We start from the raw sequence: 26670 nt of genomic DNA on the forward strand, positions 1-26670 counted from the left end.
AAAAATGACAGGGCTCAGAAAAACCGAGATCTACAGCGTGTGGTGCGCGGAAACCATGATTTACATTGAAATCTTGAGTAGGACAAACCTCTAGAATGACAGCAGAGAAGTAAACAATACTCACAGAGTAATGGCCAAGGTGAAAGAAAACCGCTGATCGATTGGCAAAGCACACTGCAATGTCCTCGGTGCCAGGGGTGCCATGTGAGATCGCCTGCAGGAGAGGCACAGTAGTATAAGACACAACCCGATGAATACCTGGGAAAGGATCAGCGCCCACTTTATACCCCGCTGCTGCATTACTTTATATTCATTAGGTTGAATTTGGCAAAGCTTTAAGCTGTCTTCACCCAACAATCTGAAATCTAGGCCAGGTATCATCCAGGAGTAAATTTATGCTATGTTGGCCATATACCCTACTTTTCAGAAAAGATGCACAGGCCCCAATCAATCAAAACCGCTTTCTATGCTTTTTTTTGAGGGGATGTGCTGGAGTTGGCTGCTCATGTTTCATAAAGAGTCTGAAAAGTGGCATGTACTTGTTTGTGCGCCTCACCACAAATCTTACTTCAGTTGAAGGATGGAGTAAGATTTCTGTCATAAGGAACGCCGCCACTCGTCATGAACTTGACCAGCAGGGGTTAGCATATACCATCCCTGCCCACTATGTCAGAGCTGGGCAAAAATGGTGGAAATTTTAAAAGCTGGAAAATTTTACCGCAATCTCAAGTTGCTCCAAAATTTTGCAAATTTACAATACTTTTTACATCTGTATTCTGGCATAAAAACTTTGATGAATGGAGCTCAAAGAGTGATGCAAGGTGCATATTTTTGACTTTTGAACGGCTACAAACTGGCGAGAAGATTTGGATTAATCCCCGCTGCCATTGTATTAATCACAAACTTAGAAACTCAGCGCTTTGGAACTTTTTTAACCTGTCTTTAAAAAGGGTTAATATCTAAAAAAAAAAATAACTATTTGCAGGAAGACGCTTCATACTAAATGGAAGGATTACAGAAGTATAGTACAAGATGGGCCCACATACACTTATATACATTTTATTATTTTTTATTTCAACATCTGGAGCACCATGGGGACACATTAGATTATGGCAATATCTTTTATGATGTTTAATAACTCAGAGAGGTAAAGCAGATAACTACTTGTGGAATGAAAATGTACGTCACCACCTAGCATACCCTCCTAGATAATAGTTTGCCAGTTATATATTTTCCCCGCTGTAGTTCAGCTCTATACAGCGCTGTGGCGCTAGACACAATAGATCTGTAAAAAATAATTTGTTAGTTTAATGATAAAATTGGTCTTTTCAAAAAAACAGAGGGGGGCTGTTACATTCAGTGTAATTCTACATCATGCGGTCTCACATAAAAGGACTTAACATTTCTGAAAGGGAGATTTCACATGTCCCAAATCACTGCCACTTGTACCTTGGAGTACAGCGCTGCTGCAGCTGTGTACTGTTTCCTTCCAAACCTCTTATTTCCCTCTTCCTTGTAGAAAAGCACAGCACGAGGTTCTTTCCCAGCACTCAGATCGCTGCACAATCTCTCCAATATTTCCTCTTCTTCCTGCCTGTGGAGAGAAATTAAAGACAGGTGCTTGTACTATGTGCACACACAAGCTCCGCTACTCTGCAAACCCAATCCCCCTGCTTGACTTTCACATAAGCATTACCATTATTCATCTATTTACAACAAAAAAAATCTAAAAATGTTCTTTATGTGATCTAAAAGCCGTCTCTTCTCACTGTGTAATGAATAGGAAAGAACACATTATAGTCTCCTGCACAGAAGTCACAGCTGATCTCATTCTAGATCTACTTGTGACAGACCAGACTGATTGCAAGTTCTGTACGGAAATGTACTGACCCGTAAGAGTCAACCTCCATTACAGACTGGACTGCTGGTTCTTTATCTAACAGGTCAGCAAATCTGCAGTGATGAAATGCAACACATGGCAAGTAGTAAGAAAATGAATAGAACTTGCATCTGCACAGTTTTCTCAGTCTGATAATCCGATTTCATCATGACTGCTGCAAAATCTGTAGCCCTCCTTCATATACAGCACTCAGCCATCTCTCTCAGTCCCTTAGAAAGTGAGTGGAATAGTAGCAGTAGCAGTGCATGCACACTAACAAACAGGTAAGCCCTGTTTCACACATCCGTTTTTTGTGCCCGCCAAACGGATCCGTTTCCGTTTTTTGCCGCTAACGGATCCGTTTGGATCCGTTTTTTTGACGGATCCGCGGTAGCCGCTAATGCAAGTCTATGGGAGGAAAAAAAACGGATCCGCTTAACGGAAAACGACGGATTTGGACGGATTTAAAAAAACGGAAGTGTGATCCAGGCCTAAGACAGCCGGGAAACATGCAGCCCCGGGGACCTGTACATAATATCCGAGCACACCGAAGTCACTCGGTTAGCAACCAAGCGTTCTCTGATAAGACCTTATCCAAACACAATCATCACTAGTTTTGAAATGTCTGTAAATTCACAGTATGCAAAAAAAAAGAAAGAAAAAAAGTGTTTTTCTGCTGTCTATAGTGTCTGGAAGAAAAAAAAACACCACTCATTATTTTTTTTTCTTCCCCCCGCTAAGTTTGTAGGGCATATGTAAAAAGCTGACCTGCAGAGTACAACCACAGCCAGAGGGTGCAGCGAGAGGCAGGACTAGAAGGAGATCCATCTTCAGAAATCTCTACTTTCCTTCCTGCACTGGCCGCCTGCTCTACCCATCATCTTCAGACTCCTCCAAATTAAGGGACTCAGAAGCAGCAGCAGTGCCGGGTGTAGAGCGGCTGTGCAGGGTCACCTCAGCTCTTCCAGTCTCTTTCTAAGGGTCTGTGTACACACTGCGGATTCTGCAGCGGTTTTGGTCCTGCGGATCCGCAGTAGTTTTTGCTCCGGTGTACAGTACCCATTATAACCAATGTAAAATGAAAACCGCAGTGCAGACACTGCAGAATTTTCTGTGCGTTTTTTCTGCAGTTTTAAATCTGCAGCATGTCAATTCTTTGTGCGGATTCTGCTGCAGTTTGGCACCTGCTCCATGGCAGGTGTCAAACCGCAGGGGAAAACTGCAGGCTAAACCGCAGAAAAACTGCAGATAAACCGCAGGTCTTTAGACCTGCAGTTTTCATCAAATCCGTGCGGAAAATTCCGCAGAGCAATCCGCAGCGTGCGCACACACCCTTAGGCCGGGGTTACACTTGTGAGTGCAATGCGAGTCTTTCGCATCAATACCCACCACTGCCGGCGGTGGTTTGGACAAGAGCATTCAGCTGCATAGAAAGACATGCAGCCGCACACTCCAGTTCCGAGTGCCGGTTATTGATGCGAGACTCGCAATGCACTCGCAAGTGTAACCCCGGCCTATCAGACATAATAGGGGCCATCTTCACTCCAGAATCATCCATCATGACTGTCAGATCAGCTGTGATGTGTGTTGTAATGGTAGCAACAGTATTTTGCGCTTATACACACACATCTTGTAGTCGAGTAGTATATATGTGTATAGTGTGCCTACGGCACGTCTCCTGTTCTGGGTGTCACTTTCAGGTGCATACACAGAGCAAACAGTGTGCTTTCCTGTCGCTTGCAGTCTGACTTTGTGTGTCTGTGATTCAAGGCCATTTGGTAGGCATGGATGAATGAGATGAGCAGTGGCATCATGCCACCATCCCAGTTCCACTTATTTTGACAGAGCTGGGCGAAACTTGTGTTAAAATGCGAGTTCTTGTCTCTTTGCGTCTGCTTTTCTGTCTATCAAAATGCCTGAAGACATAACAGAGCAATGCATGCTGGGAACTAAAGGAAAGGGGAACTGCAGCACCTATAGCGCTGACAGAATGTCGATACGAAGAACCAACTGGTTTAAAAAGAGTAAATGGCATGTTATAAAGCTTGATAATCAGTTTCCATGCACCGAAAGCACTTTTAACTTGTTGTTGGAGATGTTTTTCTACAGAGAAACGATAGGAACGCTTTAAGCATGAGACAATGCCTATTCAAACCAATATAGGACATGTATAATACAGAACAGGAAGGTTCCTCCAAAGCAAGGGACGTTCTTTTTAATAATCTCCATTCTGGTTAAGACATAAGGATTGCCCCATACTACTCAAAGTTCCCTAACAGGCATATACCGTAATACCTGGTTTTATAAATGGTTCACAATGTGTAAGTGTAATCCCGAGCATGTCCAATTGCTTTCAAAGATATTTTAATAAGTGATTTTTATTAAGCTGGATTTTTTACATGCTACCGAGTGTGTCACCTGTATATTGGTAGTATAGCTTGCTACTTACTGCAGAAGTGACCAACAAGCACTGAAGCTTTCCTTGAGATCTGATTCTGCAGAAAACCGTCCCTTTTCTTGTGTCGATAGCTGCAACCACTTGCGACGCGCATGGGTTTGCCAGTCCACAACAGGGAGCTCCATCAGCAACACTTTGTAATTCAGAGCTGCACACAAAGAACAAAGTGAATGGCGTACAACGGTGTGCATTATTCCCACAATGTTACGGTATTACTTATAGAAGCACGTCCATCTGAGTTTTTATTTAATCTGTGTATATATGCATGTAATGTAGTGTGTGGATTAAAATACCCACCACCGTTCTGCTTTACTTCTCAGTGATGTCACAGCTCTTCAGACTATATGGATCAGCCCAAGCGTGAGTCAGAAGTCACTGCTACAATCATCAGGGGTGTGGAGACAGGTCAGTAAGCGCGCTCCTTCATAAGCGGCTCATAACACCAAAGGCCCCATTCATTATTGCATTTGCGCCATTTTGTCCATTTTGTTGTCGTTCTTAGTGTTCTGTGCCTATTTTGTGTTTGCATCATAATCTATCTTTACATTTGCTCCATTTTCGGGATTTTTCATATTTAAACAGTTTAGAACTGTACAATTTTTTCACATTCTGATATTTAAGTAATTTCTGTATCATTTTTTCATCATACATGTAGATTCATTTTTAGGTCATTGACATATTCTCTTTTTTTGCGGTTAGGCTAGATTAGTGGAAAAATAAAGGACATGTCTGTTTTTCTCATTTTTTCTGACCACAAAATTGATAAAACACATTTCAAAATGTTTTCCTTGGTTTGTAATAAATATTTGTATATACAGAATACTTTTTCCCACTGGGGCTGGACTAGAAACAGCAATTTGTATTGACAGTGGCAAGTTTTTACTTGTTATATTTATTTTACATATTGTGACCCCCCATAATGTCAAGAAAGCTCCAAACACACAGCAATCACACGACCCTGTGTATGGTTAAAGAAGCACCGGGCAAGGCTTCCTATTCCTGTATGCTCGGCGCTTGTTTAGCCCTGTATATACAGTGATGAAGGACTCTGGCTGCCAGAGCTCCAAGATCACATGTAGCTGCGTTCCTATGCAGTTACGTTCTAGAGCGTCGCTCCAGAGGAGGCGCGGGACCGCTCAGACAATTAAAGTCAATGGGTGGTGGTCAGGAAGTGGTTAGGGCTTGTGCACACGACTGCTGTTTTGATTCGAGTGCTATCTGTTTACGGGAACCTGTCACCAGTTTTATCCTGTGTCAACTAAAACTATGCCTTGCCCTTAATCAGCACCTATGTTACTGTAAAGCCAATGGTGCTATAACCTCGACTCCCCTTGTACATCCCCCAAAAAACTTTTTGAAGTTCTCCCTCGCTGTATGTTATTCCTATCGGCCCATTCCCATATGCATGGTTTCTGCAGTCTCCATCCCTCCTCCCGGCTCCTTCTTGCCGTCCTCCTGCTGTAATCATTGTGGATGATGCCTTCTGTGTCATCCACATAGGAGGGAGAAATCTCGCGACTGAGCAGAGAAATCACTGGCTCACGCTCACTCCATACCCTCCATGGCCACTGACTGGCTGAATGGGCATTTCGGGTATGTCGAGGATGGGACCATAAAGCACACATTGGGTATCAGAATAGGAGCTGAGGGGAATCAGTGAGGGTATTATCTCTTATTTTCTTAGGCTGTATGAGGCAATAACAAATTGAATTGGATTTTCTTAAACACTTTAGTAATGTATAATATTTCACATTTTAATTTTGAAGCCAAAATTGGAGATAGTATTCTTCTAACAACTTTGACTACAGCCAAAACTGACTCAGAATCCACAGCCCACATGTGTATGGTATATCACACATCTGTTCAAGTTTGTGGAAAAGCATGTACTGTCCCATCGCATCTACTGCTGCTCTGCATATGCACGGAACTGCTCTAACTCCGTTTTATATATAATTATCAAAGACGATCTGACATCTCACACCTTAGGCTATGTGCACACGCTGCAGATTGGTCTGTTTTTTTCTGCGCAGATTTTGCAAAATTCGCAGGTAAATCCGCAGGTCAGAAGACCTGCGGTTTATCTGCGGATTAGCCTGCAGTTTATCACCTCTACAATGGAGGAGATGGAAAACAGCAGCGGAATCCGCAGAAAAGAATGACATGTCCGTTCTTTCTGCGGATTGTAAACCGCGGAAAATTCCGCACCGTGTGCACTGCGGTTCCCATAGGTTATAATGGTACTGTACAACGCAGTAGATTCTGATGCGGATCCGCAGGGCCAGATGCGCTGCGGACCCGCAGCAGAATCCGCAGCATGTGCACATACCCTTAGATCTCTGCAATATGCTGTTCTCTGTTACTCCTAGAAATATATCAATAAATTGACAGCTGGATATTACCATTTGGGGTGCAAACAGCAGAAATGGATCACGCCCAGAGTTTCTATCAGATTATATCACTTTTGGCTATAGAAATACAGCGATATGCAGCACAATCGTCTGTCAAAATAACCAGTCAATTACGTGACAAACCCAAATATAAAGTCAATGAGGCATATTTATCAATACTAATTCTCAGATGGTTTCCACGTAGCCAAGACAGGCTTCAAAAATGTGCCAGGTTTAAAAGTGTTTCATGCGATGTGATAGGTTTTCTAACAAAACATATTTTACTATGTATCAGAAGTTTCAGACAAAATTTTTGGCACACAGTGTCAGATGTTAGACCACACACCCTTTTTCAAACAAGGAAAAAAAAGTTTACAAAAATAGAATTAGTCTTACCGGTAATTCGGTTTCTAGGAACCTTCCACGACAGCCATATCGGAGCATGTCTCCCTGCCCTAATGGGGGACAGGAAATGCACAAGAGGTTAAATAACCCTCCCCTTCCTACTACCTCCAGTGTTATTTCTGTACACACTAGCATGTATAGTTACCACCAAAGTGCAGGAATCATCCAGTAGAAAATCAGATAGGGAGGGAAATTAGTGCTGTCGTGGAAGGTTCCTAGAAACCGAATTACCGGTAAGACTAATTCTATTTTCTCTAGTCACCTTCCACGACAGCCATATCGGAGAAATACCAACAACTAATTTCTTAGGGAGGGACAACAGCCTGCAGAACACGTCTGCCAAATGTTAAATCCCTGTTGAAATTTAGTCTATAATGTCTGGTGAATGTGTGGACAGACGACCAGGTGGCGGCTCTGCATATCTGCTCTGAAGATGCGTTCCCTCTTTCTGCCCACGATGTTGCTACTGAACGAGTAGAGTGGGCTCTTAATGATGTAGGAGGGGGAACGTTCTGTGACGAGTAGGCGAGGTTGATCGCTTGCTTAATTCGATTCGCGATTGTATTTGTTGCCGCCTTTTTGCCTTTGTTTCAGCCTGAAATCTGAATGAATAAATTCTGGTCAATCCTCCAACTCTCCGTCTGCTGGAGGTAGAAGAGAACTACTCTGCGGACATCGAGGGTGTGGAACACTTCTTCTTTCGAGTTGGAGGGGTTTGGGCAGAAAGAAGGCAATGTAATGTCCTGGAACCTGTGAAAGTTCGAGACTACCTTAGGCATAAAGAAGGGATCTAATCTCAGGATGATCCAATCCTCCATGATGGTTAAATATGGCTCCTGTATTGAAAGGGCCTGCAATTCTCCTTTGCGTCTTGCGGTAATTGCTACCAGGAACACAGTTTTTAGTGTTAAGTTTTTCAGAGTTGTGGAACACAGTGGTTCAAATGGCTCACTGGTCAAGCCCCTGAGAACTAGGTTCAAGTCCCATGGGGGGATCTGGCTACAGAGTCTGGGATGAATCCTAGACGCTGAGGTTATGATTCGTTTGATCCATCGATGGCTTGCCAGGTCCTGGTCGTAGAATGAGCTAAGGGCTGACACTTGCACCTTTAAGGTACTAGGAGTGAGTCCCAGAGCTAGACCGTCCTGATGAAATTCTAAGGTCTGTGCAATATTAGGATGGAAGGGATCTGGAGAATTTGGGTAGTACCAAGATGAGAACTTCTTCCAGACCTTCCCATAAATGGCGTTAGTCACTGGTTTCCTACTCTTTTGTAGGGTTTGGATTACTTTTTCAGGTAGGCCTTTAGAATTCTGGCTTCAGTAGCCAGGCCGCCAGGTTCATTTTGCGCGGGTCTGGGTGCAGCAGAGAACCCTGGCGAAGGAGATTGGTTCTCTGGGGCCTGAAGTATTGGACCTTCCTGTGCCGTGTTTCGTAGGGCTCCATACCAACCTCTCCCTGGCCACAAGGGAGCCACTAGGATTGTAGTGACTTGCTCTGCTCGTTATCTTCTGTAGCGTTCTCGCTATCATGGGAATCGGAGGGAAAGCATAGGCTAGATCAAAGTGCCACGGATGGGAGAAGGCATCCACTTTCCACACTCCGTTGGTGGGGCTGAGGGAGAAAAATGTTTCTACCTTCGCATTTTGACTGCTGGCAAAAAGGTCTACCTCGGGATATCCCCATCTTGAGAACAGAGACAAAAAGACTGTCTGGTCTAGGCTCCATTCCCCGGGATGGACATCCTTCCTGCTGAGGAAGTCTACCTCCATGTTGTCCAACGCCCTTAGATGCACTGCTGATATGGACAGTAGATGTTTCTCTGCCCAAGAAAAGATTCTTGTAGCCACCAGTTTTAGGTTGGAAAATTTTGTGCCTCCTTGGCGACGTATGTAGGGCACTGTAGTCATATTGTCTGAGTAGACACGTACATGATGATTTCGGACAAGGGTTGATGCTGCCTTCAGCGCTTCCTCTACCGCTCTTAGTTCTCTCACATTTGAGGAGCTGGTTCTGACGTCTGGGGCCCATATCCCCTGGAAGTGCGATTTCTCCACTATAGCGCCCCAGCCTCTCTGACTGGCATCTGTGGTGATAATTTTCAGAGGAAGCTGATCCCAGCTGACCCCCTGCTGGAGATTCTGGTGGTTCAGCCACCATAGAAGAGACGCCTTCACATGACTGGGAAGAGGGGTTCTCCTGGTCAGTATATTCTGGTGTTTCCTAGCCCAGGAGACGGCTTGGATGCATGCTGTAAGCGAACCTAGCATGGACATTGAGTCTCTCAGGGTTGGTGCTCTCCGTGCCCTCAACTTAGACACTCTCTGAACCAGGTCGAGTTGTCATTCCCTGGGTAGAAAGGATGTTCGCTTTCCTGAGTCCAGGAGTATCCCCAAAAACTTTTTCCTTGTTGAGGGATGAAGGTCTGATTTCTCCAGGTTGGGGATCCAACCCAAGGATTGCAAGATCTCCAGAGATTTCTCTACGTCCTGGTTCAGGCAAAATATGGATGGAGCGATTAGTAAAAGGTCGTCTAGGTATGGGACAATGCAGATCCCCTGCTGGCGAATGAAGATCATTGCCTCTGCCATCACCTTGGTAAATAAACGAGGGGCTGATGACACCCCAAACGGCAGGACGTTGAATTGGTAGTGGTTGACCTGGGACACCGCAAACCTGAGGAATCTCCTGTGGTCAGGATGAATCGGGACGTGGTAGTAAGCGTCCCTCAGGTCTATTGTAGCCATCACCCAATCTTGTCCTATGAGGGGGATTGCTGTCTTGACCGACTCCATCTTGAATCGACTGTACTTCACCACCTGGTTTAAGGGCTTTAAGTTTATAATAACCCTGTGTTTCCTAGAGGGTTTTACGACTACGAAGAGGCAAGAGTAGTGGCCTCTGCCTACCTCCTGTTGTGGCACTGGGGAGATCGCTCTTGCCTGCAGAAGTGTCTTTATGTCTGACAGCAAGGATCTTTGGAGGTGCGCCTGTAGAGAGGTTATTCTCAGGCATTGAGGGGGAGGACTCTCGAATTTCAATCTCAGTCTGTCGCGAATGGTGCGAAGAACCCATTGGTTTGAGGTTATGGACTGCCATTGATCTATGAAATTCGAGATTCGGCCCCCGACCGGAATACTGTCATTGTTTGTCAGTAGGGTTTTGTTGTTGTTGGGGAGCCAGAATATTTCTGCCCTTACCTCCTTTCGGATCACTCTACCGGCCCGTTTATCGTTTCCTAGGCTTCCTTTGTTCTGGAAGCGACTTCTTTTTATCCGTGGCTTTCTCTAGGATGTCATCCAGAGCTGGGCCAAACACATAATTTCCCTGGAAGGGGATCGCACAGAGTTTTGTTTTTGACGTAAAGTCTCCTCCCCAGGATTTCAGCCACAGTGTTCTTCTGGCTGAGTTGGAGAGGACCGCAGACTTTGCTGCTATCCGTATGGATTCCGCGGAAGCATCGGCTCGGAACCGTTACTTTTTGTAATAGCGGAAGAGAGTCAAGGATTTCTTCCCTGGAGGTTCCCTGAGTGAGGTGGTCTTCCAGTATATGCAGCCAGCGAAATAGGGACCTTGCTACACACGTAGAGGCTATATTGGCCTTGAGCAGGGTTGTGGAGGCATCCCAGGATTTCCTGAGTAGGCTCTCTGTTTTCCGATCCATGGGGTCTTTGAGATGAGACGAATCTTCGAATGGAAGAGCCGTTTTCTTAGTCACCCTGGACACCTGCACGTCCACTTTAGGGACCTCCCACAGGGAGCAATCTCCCTCTAGGGGAAACAGATTCCTCAGGTCTGAGGGAACACTATGCCCTTTCTCGGGGAGGGCCCATTCCTGCATAACCAGGTTTCGGATGTTTTCGTGAATGGGAAACCCCTTTTGGTCTTTGGGCTTTAGTCCCCCAAACATTTCATCCTGAATAGAGCATTCCACTTCTGCCTCCTTCAATCCCATAGTGCCCCTTACCATACTAACTAAATCCCCCATGTCCTCAGACGAGAAGTAATATTTCTTATCGGGTTTGGGGGCGGAAGTGGAACTCTCATCTTCCCATGCATCCTCTGAGTTAGAGGTATCAATCTCGCCCGAGCCCGATTCCACAGGGGCCGCTTTCCTTTTCCTAGCAGGAGGGGGCTGTGGTGTCGGGGTCTGGGCAACAGTCATCATAGAAGTTTGGACTTCTTGTTTGATGAGGGTTTTTATACTGTCTAGTAGGGATGGCTGCTCTGCACGTATTACGTCATCCGTGCAGGGCTGACATAGTTTCTTCCTATATGTCGAGGAAAGTTTGGTACCACACACACACTTGCGGCTTGGTTTCTTTTTTTGAACAATAATTTTTTTTTTTTATTGAAAGTTTACATTTTACAAATAAGGTGATAGCAAATCTCAATACAGAGCTGTATTTGCAATATGCATAAGAGAGCAAGTAAACGGTTGACAAACAAACAAACAAACTAACAACAGGGTAGGAGGTAAAGGAGGGGAGGGGGGTATGTTGTGTCCAATTATCGTTAATGATTCAATCAGAATCAGGGGGATCTGGGTTGGTTAGATGAAATACAGGTGTGGCAAAGGGGGTGTGGTTGGTGTACTCCGCCCAGGGAAGCCATATTTTCTCAAACTTACTGACTTTATCTGTAAGTATGGCAGATAATTTTTCGTTGATCATATACCAAGAAAGGCGTGTTTTAACCGCAGATAAATCTAAATTTTTTTCCATGCCATAGCTATGGTTTGTTTGGCTGCCAGGAATATGAATGCAATGAGGGTTTGAGTATGTTTAGGGATGCGGCTTGGTTTCTTTACAGGGTCAGGGGCCTTGTCTCCCTAAAACAGAGAGAGAAGGCATACTAAGTCACCTCAGAGACCATTCGGACAGAATAAAGGGGGGACCCACCCCACTACTTACAGTAGGAGGGTGAACGCTGGGCTCCGCTGAAGCATATCGTGAGGGCTTATCGCCGTCCATCGTCAGTCTGTCAATCAGAAATAGCCTTACCTGGACGGCCCCCAGACCAGGGTTTTAATAGTCGAGGTCCATCAGCGAGTTCTGTGCTCCTCCTCCCCTGGTCCACAGGTGGGGGTAATCTCGATCACCGTTCCTTGCGGCTGATTCCGCAGCTGTCAGCGGCCATCCTGTTCCCCTCCCCTTTCTGGGGTCGCTGGCTCCACCCCCTTGGTTTCGGTTCACCTTGGTCGACCGGTGTGAGGGGGGGGCAGTACTTCAGCTCGGGCCCGAGATGCCACTAGCCCCTATCAGTGGCCGCCATACTGGCCGCATAAGCGTTCCACACGGAACGCTGGAATGATCAACCGGAAGTTCGGCGCCGCGTCACTTCCGATGCGCCCGCCGCTGTGGGGAGGACACCGAGGAGCTCACCGAGGACCCCGGCCGCATGTCGCCGCCTCGCTTTACCCCGCGGGGGGTGCAGGAGAGGCGGATGGGGGTCCCGAGTCGCGCCGTAGCGGAGACGGGAGCGGCCTGTGACACAGAGAGCGGAGCCCCCGACCGCCTTCCAGGTATTCGTGTAGTGTGCCCGGTCGTCGACAGCACTATCCGGACCTCTTCATGCCCCATAGGGGACAGGAAAAACACTGGAGGTAGTAGGAAGGGGAGGGTTATTTAACCTCTTGCTCATTTCCTGTCCCCCATTAGGGCGGGGAGACATCCTCCGATATGGCTGTCATGGAAGGTGACTAGAGAAACACTTGATAAGCATAGTGCAAGTGATAGAAGGCAATAGTTTGGCGCACATTGTTTGATAATTAGCCTAATCTCTCCTGACATTATCTGACGGATGAGAATTGGGAGGCCCCCATACACATCAGATGGTCAAGCAGACCCCATCAAATTGGTGAGTTTCCTTAACTTCAATGTCTATGTGCACTCCAAGGGTCATTTCCATTTTCTTTCATTGGTAACATTGAGTTTGCTTTTAAAAACAGCAATTTACTTGTAAAAAATCCTTAGATCTGACAATCAGAGGGCTTTGAAATGTTAAACTGCTGATTGCCTAGTTAACTATTATGGTCTAGCAGTGCTGGCTCAATATGTGCAGTGGTTACAAGCACTTTCCAATAGAGTTTGTAAGCGCTTCTCCGAAGCTGCCGGATCACTGTAGTGCATTCTTAGCTCCCAATTCATGATCACCTGGCAGCATAGGAAAGCAGAAATCAGGACAGGAGCAAAAATAAGCCTGCTAGTCCAAACTGTCAATCATTCGCCTCAGCAAACAAGAAAGGGAGAGACATGATCCTGCTGAGGATATTACAAATACTTTAGTATATTCACAAGTGCAGCATGCACTGCAGATTTTCTGTGCAAAAAGAAACCATTTTCAGCAGAAGTTGTAGGTGTTGTCTGCGTATATAAGAGTGACTTACCCAATATCAGACTGATTATTAGCTGAGGCCACTGTTAGCATTTAAGATTGAATGGAACCACGATATGTACCAGCCTCTGCAAGGACTGCGTATCAGCTCCTATCCTCTTAGGCTTGTTTCACACTTCAGTTTTTTTTGTCAGTTAAAATCCGCCAAAATAGCAGAAAGCGGATCCGTTGCTAAACTGATGTGAACGGATGCCACCGGACCGTTTTTTTTTTTTTAAATGAATGAAGAATTTTAAAGGAACCGTAGCCCGGCGGGGAGAGAGAGAATTTTTCCAGCCGCCAGAACAGACTTTAGGGTTAATTTTCAGGTTGAGTGAAGTCTTTCGGGCATGCGGAGTGTGAGTGTGAAGTGCGGATCCTGCCGCCCGAAAAAACGTTACATGCTCCGCATGTCGGCGGACGTCAAAATTTTGGCAGATCCGCAAAAAAAAGGATCCAACGGATGGCCATCCGTCAAGATCCGCCGGTAATGCAACTCAATGGGAAAAAAACGGATCCGCCAAGCAAAATGGCGGATCCGTTTTTTTTGCAAAACGGCGGATCTTGACTGATGGACAAAAACTGAAGTGTGAAACAGGCCTTAGAGGGCACCTGTCCCTAGACCCTGGCTGTCTGAATCAGGAAATGCAAGTGATATTTCAGAGAAAACATGGCTTAAAGATCTGGCTATGAACTGTAGGGAGAGGCCACCGGCCCCAGCCCGATTCTCCAAGCACCGCTGTACTTGATTGACCATTCTTTCTCCCATATGTGTACATAGGCCATCTCCCTTAACCTCAGTCCTCCTTCCATTAGTATTTAAAAGGCTCTTCCTGCTACATATAGAAACCCTGGTAATCTTACTAATATTCAGTGATCACCCTTTCCTCTCTCTTTAAATTGTGCCCCCACTAGTAGTATATGCAGTATGTAAAATAGGGGGAGGCCAGTGAGGGATCAGTGACCTGTTATAAGCCATACAGATGAATATGTAATCAGAGCACCACATAAAGCCCCACACAGGCCGCCCCGGAGAACGAGCATATCATTAACTGAAACAACCACAAGACGGATTTAATCAACCAAGGTATCATTTTAATCAAAATAATGGTGCCAACCTAACAATGTAGGTTACTGCGGACAATCCTGCTGACAGGTCCCCTTTAAGAACTTACCCCGAGGACACCCCCACTTAGCACACATACAAAAATCTACGTGCCATCAGTACCCAGCAGATTGTTCCTAATCTCCTCTCCTGTCCAGACTCGGCATTCTCACATTATAATACAGTGCATCAGATACACACAGAAACACCCAACACAGATGATGGTGACCCTGGCATATGATGCAAACAAATTTACTCCTGCATTGCTCAAAGGTGTGCCACGAGTTAGTGGAGAAAATCACAATCGGCAGAAGACTTGATCCACTATAACTTTTGAGCATGAACTTAACTTACACCTCTGCTCTCCATCTGGCCAAACTCATCTACTGCACCACCCAAATAACGTTACTATCCGAAATCCAAAACGACTCTGAAACTTTTCACTCCCTCCTGAGGCCTAAAGTACAGGTCCCGGTCACCAACCTCACCGTTGATTATCTGCTAATTTGTTTCCTAGACAAAATCAACCATTTCCATCAGGACATTTTTGCTCCGACCCCTCAGAGCACGGATCCCCTCCTCTACCGCACCTCTCGCTCAGTTTCCATCTTCGAGCCTGTCACAGAAGTGATCAGGCTCCTTGTTTCTTCTCGCCCTACAACTGCATCTGTAACTCCATCGCCTCACATCTCCAGTGGTCACTACCTACATAAAACAGCTAGCCTCTCCCTTTCCCTCTTCATTCAAACACACTGTCATAACCCCTTTACTTAAAAAAAAACAAAAAAACATCTCAACCAGAAATGCTAACTACAGACCAATCCCTAGTCTCCTCTTTAATGTTAAAACTCCTGGAATGCTTAGTTCACTCTTGACTGACTCGATACAGCTCAGGTCATTTTTTTCTTGACACTTCACAATCTGGCTACTCCTCTTTACACTCTATTGAAACTGCCCTCACTAATGCATCTAAAGATCTACTAACAGTTACGTTTAATGACCACTATTTCTTGCTGATTCTCCTGGATCTCTCTGCAGCATTCGACACTGTTGATCACAAACTGCTCCTGACCATGGTCGGCGCTATCGGCTTCAAGAACATCGTTGTCTCCTGGTTCGGTTCTCCTCCTCCCTCTCTAACCTTTTCTTCACTATCTTTTGCCAGCTCTAAGGCTAGTTTCACACTAACGTTTCACTGACCTGCGTCGGTCTGCGCATGGCCGCCGCTAAGCTCCACCCCCTGTCAGCTCCGCCTATGGGCGCATGACGCTGCATGCGACCTGCGTACCCTATCTTTAGCATTGGGTACACAGGCATGCGTTTGCCGGCGCATGCGTCCTTTTGACGGTGCGCCGACCTGCGCGAAATGCACAGTATTGCTTTTTGGTGCACCGTCAAAAGGACGCATGCGCCGGCAAACGCATACATGCGCACCCAATTCTAAAGATAGGTACGCAGGCCGCATGCACCCATAGGCGGATTTGACAGGAGGTGCGGCAGGGGGCGGAGCTTAGCGGCGGCCGTGCGCAGACCGACGCAGGTCATTGAAACGCTAGTGTGAAACTAGCCTTATGCATTGAATCTTCCTCTTACGGTCGGGGTCTCAAGGCTCAGCCCCCATTTTCTCTTCCGTCCATATTAGACAATCAGCAAATTTAGTTTCCAGTATCATCTCTGTGCTGACGACACCCAATTATACACCTCTTCTACTGACATTACCCATACCTAAATACAAAATACCAGGGTTTGTCTGCTCTCGCCATCATCATGTGCTCCCTCTGAAACGGATCCCCTTCAAAACTGAACTTCAAGCGCTTCCTCCCTCTAGTATCCAGCTCATAGCGGATATTGCAATTGCCTTGGATGGTTCAACCATACCTCCCAAGGGGCATGGTCGCTGTCTTGGGGTTATATTTGACACAGAACTTTCCTTTATTCCCAATATCCAATCGCTCTTGTGACCTGCATCTTAAAAACATCCAGAATCTGACCTTTTCTCACCTCTGAAGATGCAAAAACTTACTGTTGCTCTAATTCATTTTCATCCGGACTACTGTTAAGCCCCCGTCACACACAGCGAGATCGCTGCTGAGTCACAAGTTTTGTGACGCAACAGCGATCTCACCAGCGACATAGCTGTGTGACTAGTGTTGAGCGATACTTTCCGATTTTGGGAAGTATCGGATTGGATCGGACCGATACCCAAAAAGTATCGGGTATCGCCGATTGAGATACCGGAAACCCATGCAAGTTAATGGGACAGAAATATCGGAATGAAAAAAACCCCTTTCTTTACTTGCACATCCAGTTCGGGAGGGGGGGGGAGGAGTGTGGGCGGTGCGTGGGCGGGCACTGGGCGTGTCTGTGTGCGCGGGCAGGGTCTGTACGGGCCTCTCGGGGGGTATGTGCGGGCTGTGTGTGTGTGTGCAGGCATAGTCTGATGGGACTACAAGTCCCATCGGGCTATGCCTGCTACAATGACAGCAATTGACACATTAACCAATGATGGGACATCCGGCTAATCTGTTGAATGTAAAAAAAAACCCAAAAAACATACAAACATACTACATTCATACAACATACATACTACATATATACTACATTCATACAACATACATACTACATACATACTGTACTTCATATACACTACATTCATACAACATACATACTACATAATACATACATACTACATTCATACAACATACTACATTCATACATACTACATTCATACTACATGCATACAACATACATAGTACATACTACATACATAAAACATGCTACAGACATACAACATACATACTACATACAATACATACATATAGACATACAGTACATATAAGAGTACATACTCACCATCACTTGTCACTTTGATCCCCGAAGCCAGTGTCATTTGTAAAAAATATTAAAATAACAAGCAAAATACTCCCTGATCTGCAGAAATCCACGAGTGTCCCACGACGATCTCCCGTGGAGAACAGCAGCATCAGCTGATGCCACCGCTCTCTAGGGGCCCCAGGAATACAATGACGGGAGGTAGGTATCCTTCCGCACTGTATAAAAATAGTCCCTAGTCTCACTTTTGGCATTGCTGTGTGAGAAAGTTCCCACGCAGCTTTTGCCATAAAGTGAGACCAGTGAACTATAGTAACCTCTCAGTGATGCACTGCAGGAGATCGTCGTGGGACACTCGTGGATTTCTGTGGATCAGGGAGTATATCGGTTGTTTGTTATTTTAATATTTTTTTACAGTGAGATGATACTGGCTTCGGGGGTCAAAGTGACAAGTGATGGTGAGTATGTACTCTGTTATATGTACTGTATGTCTATATGTATGTATTGTATGAATGTATTGTATGTAGTATATATGTAGTATGTAGTATGTACTGTATGTATGTATGTTGTATGAATGTAGTAGATATGTAGTATGCATGTATTATGTAGTATGTATGTCGTATGAATGTAGTATATATGTATTATGAATGTAGTATATATGAATTATGAATGTAGTATATATGTAGCATGCATGTTGTATGAATGTAGTATATATGTATTATGTAGTATGTATGTTGTATGAATGTTGTATATATGTAGTATGTATGTTTTTTTTTTTTTTACATTCAACACATTAGCCGGATGATGGGACTACTACAGACCGCGAATCATGATGACATCATTTCAGCAGCCAATCACAGCCACAACACTTGCTCATTGCATTATGGGAACTTCCGATTCTGGCATTCGCTATTGTAAAAATATCGGTACTCGGTATCGGAATTCCGATACTGCAAATATCGGGCATCGTCCGATATTCGCTGTATCGGAATGCTCAACACTATGTGTGACACGTATCAGCGACCGGTCCCCTCGCCGGGTATCGCTGATCGTGCTCGAATGCCGTGGACCTTTTTTTGATCGTTGGTCTCCCGCTGGTCAGCACGCATCGCTGCTTGTGGCAGGCGGGAGACCAGCGAGCTGGAGCCTGGTATCCAAGGTAAACCGTGGGTTACTAAGGCTGGTTTCACACTAGCGTTTGATGGCGCACGCGCAATGTTCCCCTATCTTTAACATGGGTCTTGCGAATGTACGTGCTCATCAGCGTTTAGCGTGCGCTGCGCATTTTACAGGTGTGCGCCCAGACGCGCCGAACGCTACATGTTGCATTTTTTGTTCTGCCTACATAAAAATATCATGCACGCACGTGTGCGCCCAAAAATAGCATTACAGTATGTGATTGCTGACGAGCGCTTGGCACCGCGCAAGTCAGCGCCTTGTGCGTGCACGCGCTTTGAGTAAACAATGTCTAGACACTTGTCTAAAACTCCCCCTAAACAAGCAACATTGTTTGGGAGGAGTGTAGATAAAAGAAGGTGTCTTCAGGGACTACAGACAGCCTTGCAGAGAGACCAGACAAGAGCCTAGAAGAGCCTTTACAAGTGTGGATTCAAGCTTCAGGAGCCAAAATGTGAGTATTCTTCAACATAATGTCTGTGTGTCCTGTATAATTTTATAATGTACTAATGTATTTTTTGTTTTCATTTCAGCATGTCTTCTTCTGGATCACTGTATTCGCCATCTCGGCAAGAACTGGCCCAAGCTGATCGTGAGGTGAGGATGTTGCTGCCTTTGGGTAAGTATAGCTGCCTCTAGAAATGTGTTTTAATTTTTTTATTTCTTTACAGACATCGGACACGGGCAGTGAAGATGAAGTGCGGGAGCGGTCTGAGCGGGAGCAGCGTAGTCAAGTCATGGCGAGGAGACGCAATGTGAGTATATAATGTGCCTTTTTTTTCTGTCTTTATTTTCATCTTTTATCTTGCTTCTTCTCTGTTTCTTTCATTCTCCAAAATTACAAACATTCTAATATATTTCTTTTTTTCTAGGTTCCATAACGGGATGACAAAGAAGTCTACATCGACAATGAGCACCTGATCCGCCTCGTTGAGGAGCGTATCCCGTTGTGCGACAGCCGTGACCAGCAGTACAAAGACACAGTGGTGACCAGGCAGCTCTGGAATGAGGTGGCCGCAGCGATGATGGATGGCTGGGACAGCGCCTCTGCAGCTTCCAAAAGGGCGTTCAGTAAGTATAAAGATGCTCTGTGATACTGCATTGATTTTTTGCCCTGATGGTGCTGGTGTTTTTTTGGCAAGATATATTCTTGCATTGAAAACACCAATGCCATGTGGCACACTGTGATTGATTTTCGTCTTCAACTGCTGCATTGATTTATGGTCCTGATGGTGCTGGTGTTTTTTTGGCAAGATATATTCTTGCCTTAAAAACACCAATGCCATGTGGCACACTGTGATTGATTTTGGTCTTCAACTGCCACATTGATTGATGGTCCTGATGGTGCTGGTGTTTTTTTGGCAAGATATATTCTTGCATTGAAAACACCAATGCCATGTGGCACACTGTGATTGATTTTGGTCAACTGCTGCATTGATTTATGGTCCTGATGGTGCTGGTGTTTTTTTGGCAAGATATATTGTAGTAAAAAGTTCAATCTGCTGTGTGTGCTGATAATTAAGTTGCCTTAAGTGCATTTTATAATTTTTTTTCCCCAACAGTGAACAAAATACGCAAACGTTGGCGCTCGATGAAGGACCGCTTCAACACTGATGTTCGTGCTGAGGGACAGGTTCGGAGTGGTTCAGCGGCAAGGCGCAGAAGAAAGTACCGCTACTATCGAGAGTTGGCTTTCCTGAGACCGGTCCTTGCCAGCAGAGCGTAAGTATTTTTTTTTGTTATTACTATGTGCTTTTCAATTCAACAGGTGATGCTTCCTGTAAATACATGATACTAATGTTTTCCCTTTCTTTCCACAGCACTTGGAGCAGCACCCTGCAACCTGTCCCGGGAGCGGTTCTTCATCAATCGACCTCGGACCCGTCCCAGCCATCCAACAGCCAGGAAGCATCTTGCAGGTCAGCAACACAGACAGCTGGTGACCAGGAAGCTGTTCCATCAGGTGTTCCCCTGTCCCAGGTCTCTGTCACTGGTTATGCGGGCACTACCCGCCAGCGGCAGAAGGCCTCGGACAGGCCTGTCATGCCCGAGTTCATGCTCTTGAGCAAGGCCTTTAAGGGCAGCCTCAAGGCGCTGTCCGCCAGAAGGGAAAGCGGTTTTAACCACATGGAACACCGCTTCCACTCTGTCGACCAGCGCTTTGACCGTCTGGAGGCCGACCTCAACAGACCGGTGCACCATTTTTTCAGTAAAATTGAACAGGGCATGGCGGAACACCTTAGTCCTGAGCAACAGCTGAGTGTATGAAATGGTAAGACAGGATGTTGAGAAGGCTGAACTTTTAAATTCCTATTTTGCATCTGTTTTCTCTCAGAAAGGAAATGTAACATCAACTGTTATTCACTGTCCTATTAAGGGAATAGAAGAATCCAGGATATCTATAAACAGAAAGATAGTGAGGAAACACTTAGCTAACCTAAATGAATTCAAGTCTCCAGGTCCAGATGAATTACACCCCAGAGTACTGAAGGAGATAGCAGAAGAAATTTTTGAACCCCTCTCCATAATCTTTGAAAATTCTTGGAGAACAGAAGTGCCAGAAGACTGGAGAAGAGCAAATGTTGTTCCTATCTTCAAAAAGGGGAAGAAGGTGGACCCAGGCAACTATAGACCGGTGAGTCTGACTTCTATACCAGGAAAGATCTTTGAACAAATTATTAAACAACATGTATGTCAATACCTGGATAAGAATGAAGTGATTAAACAGAGTCAGCATGGGTTTGTAACTAATAAGTCATGTCAGACTAACTTAATTTCCTTCTATGATGGTATCACTGATTGGGTGGATCAAGGAAATGCTGTAGATATAGTATATCTTGACTTCAGCAATGCATTTGACAAAGTCTCTCATACAATCCTTATTGAAAAATTGACTAAGTGTGGAATGGACAAGGCAACTGTTAGGTGGATTCATAACTGGCTTAGTGATCGGACCCAAAGAGTGGTCGTAAATGGCTGCACATCCAGTTGGAAGAATGTCTCAAGTGGGGTACCACAGGGCTCTGTCCTGGGCCCTGTATTGTTCAACATCTTTATCAACGATTTAGATGAAGGAATTGAGGGTAAACTGATTAAATTTGCTGATGACACAAAGCTAGGAGGGATAGCTAATACTAGAGAAGAGAGAGAGAGGATTCAAAAAGATTTAAATAAACTGGAGAAGTGGGCAGCAACTAACAGAATGGTTTTTAACAGGGAGAAATGCAAAGTACTACATCTGGGCAATAAAAATGAAAAAAGCATATATAGAATGGGAGGAATAGGGCTAAGTGACAGCACATGTGAAAAAGACTTGGGTATACTAATAGATCACAGACTGAATATGAGTCAACAGTGTGATGCAGCAGCAAAAAAGGCAAATGCAATTCTAGGATGTATTAACAGAAGCATACAGTCTAGATCACGTGAAGTCATTATTTCCCTCTACTCCTCTTTGGTCAGACCTCATCTGGAATATTGTGTCCAGTTTTGGGCACCACATTTTAAAAAAGACATCAACAAACTGGAGCAAGTTCAGAAAAGAGCGACCAGAATGGTGACCGGTCTGCAAACACTGTCTTATGAGGAAAGGTTGCAGGATTTGGGAATGTTTAGTTTGCAAAAGAGAAGACTGAGAGGAGACTTAATAGCTGTCTACAAATATCTAAAGGGCTGTCACATTGTAGAAGGATCAACTTTATTCTCATTTGCACAAGGAAAGACTAGAAGCAATGGGATGAAGCTGAATGGGAGGAGACACAGATTAGATATTAGAAAAAACTTTTTGACAGTTAGAGTGATCAATGAGTGGAACAGGCTGCCACGAGAAGTGGTGAGTTCTCCTTCAATGGAAGTCTTCAAACAGAGGCTGGACAGACATCTGACTGGGATGATTTAGCGAATCCTGCTTTGAGCAGGGGGTTGGACCAGATGGCCCAGGAGGTCCCTTCCAACTCTACGATTCTATGATTCTAGGCCTGCAACACTACTTACTTGTAGGCTACGCAGCAGAATCGGTATGTTCAGCAGTCAGTGATGTCATTTCCAACAGTTCCACCGCTGACTCGCTTTACCATACTACCGACTTCTGCTGCATACCACTGAACGGCCACCTGCATTCCCAGCGAAGCCGGACACCACCCCAAGTCTGAGTGCTGCTGGACACTCCTCCGCCACCACCACTATGTCAAGCGCTGCTCCTGTATGGAGCACCACCAGCTTGGAGCCAAACCACCATAGAACCTGCTTGGGCCACTGACACCACCAAAGGAGCACCGCCACCACTCATCAACGGAGCACCACCACCCCTCCTCATCAACGGAGCACCACCACCCCTCCTCATCAAAGGAGCACCACCACCACTCCTCATCAAAGGAGCACCACCACCACTCCTCATCAAAGGAGCACCACCACCACTCCTCATCAAAGGAGCACCACCACCACTCCTCATCAAAGGAGCACCACCACCACTCCTCATCAAAGGAGCACCACCACCACTCCTCATCAAAGGAGCACCACCACCACTCCTCATCATCAAAGTAGCAACACCACCACTCCTCATCAAAAGATAACCGCCACCAATTCGCCTCCTTGGAGTCCCCAAAGAACTTTGGCTGAGATCCCAGACAGGCAGCCTCCTGCTTGGAGCACCGACCCAACTTTATCCCCTTCTAGGAGCACCGCCACTGCCAGCAGCACCGCCACCACCACAGAGCAGCAAAGTGGGGATCCGCATTCCCTTTTTTACAGGGCAACGCCACAGTCCACCGACACCAGGCGGTCAACAAAAGTAAGGCGTTCACAGGCTGCCAGTCGGTCTGGGCAGGATATTACTGCGCCAAAGAAAAAAAAAAAAAAACTTTGTTCGTCCATCCACCCTCTCCTCCTAATGTCTCACAACATGCCTCCTTGTCCATTCCAGAGCTCCCTTCCCCCAGTACTTTCGTCACCCCCTTCCTCAACCGCAAGTCGTTCCTCGTCTCTCCACACACCCAAAGTATCCCAAACTTCCCCCAAAGGTCATTCCTAATAAAATATTTTTTTTTTTGATTGTTACAAAATAAATGTGCACTTGTGCTTTCACAAAATCTGGATTGGTTACTGTGTCCATCGCCAACTACACACACTGCGCCGTACACTTAGCGTTTTTGCCACCAGATATCTCCATTACTGACATGTTTCTTGTGTCAGTCTTGGAGATATGTGTTGTCAACGCAACAACTCTACATGACTTGTCTTTTCCACAGCAATCTCTACATTCTCGTAATATTGCACGGTTCCCCAACTCCAGTCCTCATGGGCCACCAACAGATCATGTTGTATGTAATCCTCTTTTTATTTCATTACAACTTAATCTGTTGGTGGACCTTGAGGACTGAAGTTGGGGAACCCTGGTGGATCCAGTCTGTGCAATATACAGTTGTGGCCAAAAGTATTGACACCCCTGCAATTCTGTCAGATAATACTCAGTTTCTTCCTGAAAATGATTGCAAACACAAATTCTTTGGTATTATTATCTTCATTTAATTTGTCTTAAATGAAAAAACACAAAAGAGAATGAAGCAAAAAGCAAAACATTGATCATTTCACACAAAACTCCAAAAATGGGCCAGACAAAAGTATTGGCACCCTCAGCCTAATACTTGGTTGCACAACCTTTAGCCAAAATATCTGCGACCAACCACTTCCGGTAACCATCAATGAGCTTCTTACAATGCTCTGCTTGAATTTTAGACCATTCTTCTTTGGCAAACTGCTCCAGGTCCCTGATATTTGAAGGGTGCCTTCTCCAAACTGCCATTTTTAGATCTCTCTACAGGTGTTCTATGGGATTCAGGTCTGGACTCATTGCTGGCCACCTTAGAAGTCTCCAGTGCTTTCTCTCAAACCATTTTCTAGTGCTTTTTGAAGTGTGTTTTGGGTCATTGTCCTGCTGGAAGACCCATGACCTCTGAGGGAGACCCAGCTTTCTCACACTGGGCCCTACATTATGCTGCAAAATTTGTTGGTAGTCTTCAGACTTCATAATGCCATGTACACCGTCAAGCAGTCCAGTGCCAGAGGCAGCAAAGCAACTCCAAAACATCAGGGAACCTTCGCCATGTTTGACTGTAGGGACGGTGTTCTTTTCTTTGAATGCCTCTTTTTTCTCCTGTAAACTCTATGTTGATGCCTTTGCCCAAAAAGCTCTACTTTTGTCTCATCTGACCAGAGAACATTTTTCCAAAATGTTTTAGGCTTTTTCAGGTAAGTTTTGGCAAACTCCAACCTGGCTTTTTTTATGTCTCAGGGTAAGAAGTGGGGTCTTCCTGGGTCTCCTACCATACAGTCCCTTTTCATTCAGACGCCGACGGATAGTACGGGTTGACACTGTTGTACCCTCGGACTGCAGGGCAGCTTGAACTTGTTTGGATGTTAGTCGAGGTTCTTTATCCAACATCCGCACAATCTTGCGTTGAAATCTCTTGTCAATTTTTCTTCTCCGTCCACATCTAGGGAGGTTAGCCACAGTGCCATGGGCTTTAAACGTCTTGATGACACTGCGCACGGTAGACACAGGAACATTCAGGTCTTTGGAGATGGACTTGTAGCCTTGAGATTGCTCATGCTTCCTCACAATTTGGTTTTTCAAGTCCTCAGACAGTTCTTTGGTCTTCTTTCTTTTCTCCATGCTCAATGTGGTACACACAAGGACACAGGACAGAGGTTGAGTCAACTTTAATCCATGTCAACTGGCTGCAAGTGTGATTTAGTTATTGCCAACACCTGTTAGGTGCCACAGGTAAGTTACAGGTGCTGTTAATTACACAAATTAGAGAAGCATCACATGATTTTTCGAACAGTGCCAATACTTTTGTCCACCCTCTTTTTTATGTTTGGTGTGGAATTATATCCAATTTGGCTTTAGGACAATTCTTTTTGTGTTTTTTCATTTAAGACAAATTAAATGAATATAATAATATCAAAGAATTTGTGTTTGCAATCATTTTCAGGAAGAAACTGAGTATTATCTGACAGAATTGCAGGGGTGTCAATACTTTTGGCCACAACTGTACAAGAATGTAGAGCGTTACCTACTCAGGAGTATTAGTGAATTCATGATGCAAAAAACAGCATCATAAATTCACTGATACACCTGGCTACTTGCTAATGTTATTGTGAGTGTGAAAAACAGAGAATGCACTCAGTACAGGTATCAAAACAGGTTTTTTTTAATTAACATACCAACAACATGCAATAAATTTTTTTTACAACATTTGCTTTTGCCATTCCACCCGTCCTACATCTGAATTGAAGTAGGCTGCAAATTGGTCCCTCATTTGGCCAACTTCAACGGATGACCTGAGAGGGTGCTGTGTAAATTCTGGCAAAGGATTAGGATCCACATCATCAAGATCAAAGTTCAGGTGCTCTCGAGAAATTACAAAATTATGTAGAACACAGGCCTTGACCACCTCATCCACAGTTTTCAGTTTAAGATTAATAGCTGTGCCAAGAATGCGCCATCTCGATACAAGTATACCAAAAGCACACTCTACTGTTCTCCTGGCCCTGGTCAGCCTGTAATTAAAAATTCTTTTTTGTAGGTCCAAGTCCCGGCTGGAGTAGGGTTTGGGGAGGTTTTGGCACATCTGGAACGCTTCATCACCAACCATTACAAATGGCTGTGGCGGTCCTTCGGTGTTGGGAAGAGGACGTGGCATGGGGAAATCGAAGTTGTTGCCATACAACCTCCTGCCCATGTCCGATGTCTTAAAAGCCTGGGAGTCATTCCCACGGCCAAATGCCCCAATGTCCACTGCAATAAACTTACAGTCTGCATCCGCAATGGCCATCAGTACAGTAGAAAAGTACTTTTTGTAGTTATAGAAAGAGCCAGTTCTTTTGGGCTTGATAATCCGGATGTGTTTCCCATCCAATGCTCCTAAACAGTTTGGGAAACTGCATACAGTCCAGAATCTTTCGGCGATTTCCAACCACTTTGCTGCAGTGGGCATGGGCATGAATGCGTGACAAAGAATGTTCCAGAGAGCCCAGTAGGTGTCCGCTACAA

General features: G+C 45.1%; 1 protein-coding gene across 1 annotated transcript in view; it reads right to left on the bottom strand.

Moving 5' to 3' along the window:
- The window catches only part of SMYD4 (SET and MYND domain containing 4), a 51064-nt gene that overhangs the window by 17777 nt on the left and 6617 nt on the right, over positions 1-26670 (bottom strand). The window contains exons 2-4 of the mRNA XM_073565681.1: positions 4329-4485; positions 1450-1594; positions 125-214 (exon numbers count right to left, since the gene is read on the bottom strand). Of these exons, the coding sequence (XP_073421782.1) occupies positions 125-214; positions 1450-1594; positions 4329-4462 (369 nt within the window). The 5' untranslated portion in view covers positions 4463-4485. The remainder of the gene's footprint in view (positions 1-124; positions 215-1449; positions 1595-4328; positions 4486-26670) is intronic.

The sequence above is a fragment of the Dendrobates tinctorius genome, unplaced genomic scaffold (assembly GCF_039654945.1).
Source record: "Dendrobates tinctorius isolate UK_male_01 unplaced genomic scaffold, ASM3965494v1 ptg000016l, whole genome shotgun sequence".
Lineage (NCBI taxonomy): Eukaryota > Metazoa > Chordata > Amphibia > Anura > Dendrobatidae > Dendrobates > Dendrobates tinctorius.